The sequence below is a fragment of the Aptenodytes forsteri genome, unplaced genomic scaffold, assembly GCF_000699145.1.
Source record: "Aptenodytes forsteri isolate BGI_AS27 unplaced genomic scaffold, ASM69914v1 Scaffold324, whole genome shotgun sequence".
Taxonomy (NCBI): Eukaryota; Metazoa; Chordata; class Aves; order Sphenisciformes; family Spheniscidae; genus Aptenodytes; species Aptenodytes forsteri.
In genome coordinates this window covers 1,237,594-1,245,028 of record NW_008795485.1, presented here as the reverse complement: position 1 = coordinate 1,245,028, position 7,435 = coordinate 1,237,594, and the positions used below count along the sequence as shown (strand labels likewise).

Below are 7,435 nucleotides of genomic sequence, written 5' to 3'. Positions count from 1 at the left end.
TCTCTCAAAAAGGAAAAAAGAAAGTTTTAAAAAGTGAAATGTGTTTTGTCCTCTATCAAATACATCATTATGTTTCAGGCCAGGCAGGAGTGAGAACTTCTAAGGAGGAGGTGCAGGAGAAGAAAAGGACAAGTTAGCTTTCCAGTCAGCCCTCCACCCCTGCTCTCACTGTGAAGCACCTGAAGATGAAATTCCCCCTTGTAAAATGAGCGGAGATCAGATTTTGGTTGGGGAAGAAGTAAAGGGGTTGCATACATAGTTGCAAATGGGCGAGCATATCCATACTTTCTAGTTAAACCTGCTGTGAAATCTTGGGATCTCGGGTCCCGTTTTCTTTTTTCTTTTTGTCCCTCAAAACAGAAACACAGGATTTAGGAAAACATGTTTTTTTAACTCACCAGCTCCGCAGTCACTGAGGAGCTGCCATCTTTTTAGGGAGAGGAAGAGATCAAATTCAAGCTGCGAATCTGTTCAGAATGTCCGAGAAGTCGCTCAGCCCCTGCTTTCTGTTCCAGTAACCAGAGGATTCAGGCTATGAGAGAAACACCAAACATGTGCACTGTCTCTGATAATGGAGTTGCGGGGTATTCTGGCTCTTAGAAACGGTAATTTTATTTAACAAATTTAAATACAGTTTGTTTAAAACTGAGAACAGACAGTGCAGCTGTAATACACTCCATCCTGGCCAGAGCTGGTCTTACTGAACATACGTATCTCTGCTCCCGAGGACCACGGTAGCCTCTCTGCAAGTTGGAAGGGCCCAGGCTCGTGTGACCAACTTTGAGGAGAGTGGAGAGTATATGCAGGGTTGTGTTCAGGACTCGATCCTTTGCATTTTTCTGAAAGTTATTTCCTTCCAAGGAGGGAAGGTTGCAACCCCGCAGGGACTGGAATTAAGATTAGTGAAACAAAACATGCAGCTAGGAGAGGACATCAGTTGGAAACTATTTAAATGGTATGAAAACTTTGTAGTCCTTCAAAAATGCCCCTTTCCACTCTAGGGTTTGCAGACTGAAGTGAACTTGGAAGGCTAGTACAATAACAGAATAAATCTGCTTGAGTGCAGAGAGCTACTGTTTTAATACAAGATAACGATACCCGTTCCCATAGAACAGCCAGCAGCCAGTAGTATCAAATGCTTTCTACCCAAGTAGCGCTTCAGCCAATGCATCTAAAGGAACGTTTTTGTAAAGGCTACGTAGCAAGGCTTCTGTGACTGGGAACTAAAGAATGCAACTTTTCCCCAATGGTTTTGATATACAGTGGGAGAAAATAACTTACAAAAAAATATTTTTTTTTTTAAATATTAGGAAATACACAATGATGTCATTAGTCCAAGGGGAGACTTCTGCACTGTGAAGCTAACAATCAAATCTATAGCATTTTAATAGTTCTATGTGTTAGGGCTAAAAATAACCAAGTCTATTTCCAGGATTACATTTTCCCTCAATTCAAAGGTAAAATTGTGCTTCAGACCTTTTTGAAAGAATTGGGACAGTGGGGTTGATCAAAGGTTTGACAACAACTATGAAGGGGGAGGTAAGTTTTGGGTTTTTTTAAAGGGGCTGGAGGTGGGGAGAAGGGGTATGTTGTACCTCAATTTCTTCCTCAGCAAGTTTGTCAATCTCAAATACAGAGTCAACCAAGGTAGTAGCACCCAGGTTCCTCTTCTGCATTGCTCAGTCCTGTGTCTCTCACTGAGAAGCAAAATACAGTTTCATCAGAGAACACCCTTTCATCAATGCTATCTCAGGTCCTTTGATGTTACAGAACAGGGAAGAGGCGACTAATGTTCTACATAGATAGTTTTTCAACCTACCTCAAGCCAGGAGCTGAAGAAACAGAGCACTAAGCACAGGATCCCCTTTACAAGGGTGCTGCTCTATCCATCAGAAGTTAACTCTTGAACTGCTTCAGCGTGGCTTTTCACGCCAGTAGCTCTGCAGTAGTGTGGCATGGCCCTGAAAAAGGGGCTAGGGCTGAAGGATACGTTCCAGTAGAATGGTAAATGCACTAAAACCAGCTTTTATCATCCAATCCCTAGTTTTAAGGAGTTAACTTTATTTTTTAAGAGTGGAAATTTGGCTTTATGTAGGAGCACCCTTCAGAGAATCCCACACCTAATGCTCACATGAACCAAATTAGAGCTAAACAGAACCAAGATCTGAGCCTGGATGAAGTAGTATGGTGTACGGCCACAACAATCTCATTAAAACCCACTTCCAATTATTTTAGCATGGATGAATAGAGAACCACATGCTGTAAACATAACTCCATCCAGGAACACAGAGGTATGTCAGAGTGCCCTCCAAACCATGAAACTAATGAAGGGAAAGGAGGGGGAATACAAATAGAACAGAGATACTTAATGGGTTTGTTCTAACCTGCCTTGCTTCTCCCCCTCCCCCAAAACCTTCCTGTCTTGTGCAGCGTAATAAACACTGATTAAAGTAGGTTTAAAATTAAGGGCTAAGGTGCCATCTCAGAAGGCAGCTGTCCCCTCCATGAACAGAGAGCTGCTTAGGCTGTTGCACACATAGCCACAAGGTACGTGTGTCTCAGGAAAAACAAGTCATCAGGGGCCAACACACTCCTGTGGGCATTCTCACCCTTGCTTTCAGGTCCTGTAAAACAGCCCCCTCAGTCTAGACTACCGTTCCAGCTGGGCCATGTCTTCAGTGCATCATGCCCTGCATGCACTTCTCCCAAACCGAGCATCTCACGAGGCAGCTGGTCTTGTACTAAAGTTGACGTCAGTCCTGTATTTTCTGTGCTTTTTCTCCACCTCCAGAGTGTCTGGTTCTGCTCAGAGTCCAGGAGGAAGGGCAGGGGAATCCGGGTAGTTTATGTATGCAGTGTTGCTTGTTTTCAGTACGCTAAAACTCTTGGAAGTCAGCAGAGGTCCTGGCTACTGCACGTCTGGCTGGCTGTATGCTGTGGAGAGGAACCTTGCAGGCTGTGCATGAAGAAATCCTCTGCAACAGAGACACAACCAGCATGTATATTACCCTTTTGCCTCGCTGCAGTTAGCTGCCACCCCTTGGAACTATCCCAAAACCCATCTCAGATTGCAGGTCTGGTGAGTATTGCTGCTAGGCAACTGGGTGTTGGTGAAAAGCAGTTGTGACAGCACTGAAGAGCTATGGCCTCTCTGCAAAACTGCTATATATAGCGCAGATAATATGCAGTGCAGGCTTTCCTCTGCTGTCCTGCCAATGGGCCGCAAAGGCAGGCCACTGCAGCAGGCAGGGCTCCATCCAGTTAGCCCGAGGGAATGTGCTATGAGAGAGCTCATTACTGTTAAAAATACACTGCTGCTGAGCAAATCTACCCCTTTGCTGCTTTTACTTCTCTGTATTCGAGAGGAAAAGAGAACAAGCAGCAACCTTCTCTCCCCTCCAGGCCTGGTTCTACACTCCAGTTAAAGGGAGTTGTGACTTTTTTTCCCCATAATGTGATTTTTTTCCCCATAATGATGAAGAGCAGCAACATAGTCTGGATGCAGATATAAGCAAATAGCCCATCCTTCACTCTAGCAAACCAACTGCAGAGTGCACTCTGGAAATACAGAAGACTAAATGCACCAGGATGCTCAGGTAATTAAAGGTGAGAAGCCAGGGCATGAACAAATGAGCAGGAAGTCAGCCATCAATGTGCGTGTTCCACAGAAGAAGACACTACGTGCTCACCTTAGGTAAACAAATACCTCATGTGGGGTTTAATCCACACCCTCCCTTACTTGTCACTGACTTTGTGTGGCTCTGATGTGGATATAAATTAAATTCTTCCCGCAGTGAAAGCTTCTGCCTGACTTAAAAATGCTTTCACTGATATTGCCTTAGCTTTCCTCAGGTGTTTGCAGGTGGATGAAGCTACAGCCTTCAGCCTTGTGCTTTAGCTATTTCAGTACAGTTAATAAGGCAATCTTCCTGTTTAGACACGGGTTTGGTTTTTTAACAATGTAACTTCTGCCTAAGCTCTCACTCCCTGGATTTCTCCCCCCCAACCTCTCACCCGGTATTTCCCCTTCAGCAGCTTGTTTTAAAGATAAAAAAAGAGAGATTAACTAATGGTCTCAAGAAGTTTTGCAGTAAGGGAAGGTCAGAGATGTGAAAAATGGAAATTAAAAAGCAGATTTAAAAGAGCTCTTGTCTTTTTCCTGTCATTGTCTAGTATTTTCCTTTTTTACTGTTGCTTCTCATTACTGCTCAAAAATGTGAACTCTTACCAGGTGTTGGTCTCCACTCAGCCATGCAGTCAGATTTCCACATTGGGATCTGTGAATCCTTTCTTCCCCTCATTCACCAGCACAGGCTTTTCTGTCCTCGTATGCCAGACTAAAATCTGAAGAAGCCAACAGAAGTCATTAGCTGCATCTCTTCACTGCACTAACAAATATTCTTGCACATTAAATCAATAGTGCAATTTAACCATCTACCCTGGAGCCTAATGGTGCATTCACAGCTGAAAGAAGGTTTGCATAAAACTTCATTTAGGCAGGCCTACTGCTATCCAAAACGCACAGCGCACAGAAATTACCCATTTTACAGTGTACTGTCTTGGGACATTAACCTGCTCCTTCCATGTTGTTATCAACCATCTTCCTCGAAAGGCTCATCAACCTTTTCAATGATGTAAGGCAGTTCCTTCATAACCGGAGAATCACATGCATGTTTCCCCATAGACCAAGTTCCTTACTCTGGTTCTTGGTTATCATGTTACTACATCCTTGGCCAGTGTGGAGTTATTTGCTAGGCTCAGAGTGGAAATGCAAATTCTTGCCACTTCAGGTGACATCATTGTGACTCGCGCATTAGAGGGAAGAGGCAGTTATACTGAGTATCACCAGCTGCTTCAGTTGTCACCGTTGCCTTTGGTTGTGTGAAGTATTAAAATGGATTTTTCAGTGCATCTCTGAAAATCCATTATTGGAGGGAAGACATTAGTCTGCTCTCTAACCTCGCTATCACTTCTTTTCGACTTTTAAATTCTTCTAAGACCCTGAAAAGATGTGAGAGTGACACTGATCTGAGAAGTACTTACTGCTGCTCCGGCTCTCTGTTGCAACCTCTGCTGTCTCAGAGCTGCAAGATGCAGGAACTAGTTACAGAACACTCCCTTCCTCCCACCTGCTCTGGGCTGTACACAGCCCTTTCATAACCCAGCAAGAGTCTACCGTATCACCTCAAAAGCCCCATACACATTTCCTTTGAAATGCTGGCCCCACACTGCCATCCACTATTCTGCACCAGGTACAATACATTGCATCACTTTAAAGCCCCTCTCCAACTTGCTTAAAACAGAACTGAAGCTTCTACTAAAAGCTTCCCTCAGTCTTAGCAGCAAAGTTTAATACAGATCAACATCTGTGGAGGAGTACTGGAAAAAATATAAATTGCAGAGGTGGTCTAACATTTTTGGAGGCAGGGGGGAGTATTACAGGTAAATAGTTTCTACTAGCTGTGCTATACTGCTGGCACAGACAGTTCTGGAAGCTGTTTAAAATACTCTCCCTTCACTAGACTCAATTATACTTACTGCTTTGCTCCTAGAACCTGGATTGCTGGGAGCAGCTTTAACTCTTCAGAGCTACAGTTTCCTACTTCCCTTCACCTGTTCGCACTGGTATTTCCTACCTTGCGGGGGTTTCCCTCTTGTTGCTATGACAATACTCTGCACATTTAATCCAAGCATCTGCAAACCATTTCATACCCAGTGCCTGCTTTTCTGAAAAACAAGGGCACGTTCTGTTTCTAAAGGATGAAGAAAGCACTTTTCAAACCCTTCTGGTTAAACAGGAGCACCCCCACCTTCCCAAGAAGCTGTTTGACCGTATTTGTCTCTGATGTGAGCAGTCACCTCCTGTGTGGGGCTTAAATCTTGCCTGCTAATAATAAGGCAGTAGAGACCAACTGCTGTCTGGAGTCGGTCCAAAAAACCATTTCATCGCTCCCCCACAACCACTTCAGAGCCTGCTCATCAAAATTAGCCTTTATTATAGTCCTGCTCACCCACTGCAGCAACGCTGCTGCAATTACTGCATTAACTTTCCTATAAAAAGGCAAAACCAAACAGGTCTGTACAAGTGGCTCTCAGTGCTATGCAAGCATCACCTACGGGCTCCTCATCCAACAAACAGAATGGATAAACCTTAATGCAGTCCAGGTGCTAGAAAAATCTTGTAGCCAATTCTGCTTTCCAGCAGAGACAGATAAGAGCTCCCTCCACTTCTGACACATAAACACTCAACCCTGCTGATGGCCAAGGGCTGCACTCTGCCAGGAACGGGACTCACACTTAAACAGCTCTAACCACATACTCCATAAACAGAAGACCACAACTACACATTATTAGCTTTTCTTTAAACTGGATCCCACTTTTGCATTATTAAAGCCAAGTGCCAAAAAAGACAGTTATATTAAATTAACTAAAATGGACCAATTTTCAGAGTTTGAGGCTTGATACAGCAGCTTCTACCATTTTTCATGCTGTGTTCTTTAATGTGGGAGGGAGATCACCGTTTAGTACAGAAACACCTGCTTTTCCTGTCAGCCAATTGCTTGATTTTTTCCACAAGCAGTGTGTTTGTTTTATGCCTCAAGGAAGCTCTGGCTTGTGCAAAAAGTACAGCTTGCAAGGGAGTAAGCAGTGAGGGGGACCAAGTATCTGACTTCCCCTGAACAGTGGTTTCATACAGGTCACCTGAGGAGTCCCCTTTAAAAATCTCTACTACTGCAAAGCGCTTCCAATCATTTACAGCCTTGCCATTCAGAATCAGAGGACTCAAAACAGATCTAAGAGATTACAAGGATTCATCTCCATAGCAGCCTTCTTCATTGCCTTCTAACAGGAAATTAAAAAGCAAACGGGCAAGTCCACCTCCAATTGGAGGGGGTCACAGGATTTCAAGCATACAGACCCTCTGTGGAGGGTTTCAGTAATTGTTATTTGAATTGGAGACTATAGAACGTAAAGAAAAAGAGACACCAAGCTGAAACGACAGATTTGCTTCCTCTCAGCTTGTGCTAAACCAAATTTCTACAGGATTTCTTAGGCATCGTGGAGGCCCTCTTCTCCCAAAAGCACATCCATGGGTATAAAAAATAAAGATTGCTTCTCCATTCTCTTTCTTTTCTCATATGTCGAGAGAATTGTGGCCACTGCTATCAAATGAGCCAGAGCTCAAACAGTAATCTTCAACTGTGCAATTACACCAACTTGAAGATTTGTGCTTTGTGATGGGTATTATAGGCAAAACATACAAGACCACAAGAGAAGAAAGGGTTACAGCGGTCTAATTTAAGCTATTGCAGCTGCAGCACAGATCTGAAGGTCCACCGTGGAGCAGTGCAGGCAGACAGTGCTGCAAAACCCGAACTACTCTGATGTAAATCACAGCTTTCAGCTGTGGTACAGGGGATGGCATTGGCAGAGC

The 7,435-nt window shown here is 43.9% G+C and overlaps 1 protein-coding gene across 1 annotated transcript in view; it reads right to left on the bottom strand.

Moving 5' to 3' along the window:
* Window positions 1-2,064: 2,064 nt before the first annotated feature.
* Window positions 2,065-7,435, bottom strand: part of B3GAT1 (beta-1,3-glucuronyltransferase 1) — a 38,586-nt gene continuing 33,215 nt past the window's right edge. Inside the window, exons 6-7 of the mRNA XM_009281291.1 lie at window positions 4,229-4,344; window positions 2,065-2,975 (exon numbers count right to left, since the gene is read on the bottom strand). Of these exons, the coding sequence (XP_009279566.1) occupies window positions 4,258-4,344 (87 nt within the window). The 3' untranslated portion in view covers window positions 2,065-2,975; window positions 4,229-4,257. The remainder of the gene's footprint in view (window positions 2,976-4,228; window positions 4,345-7,435) is intronic.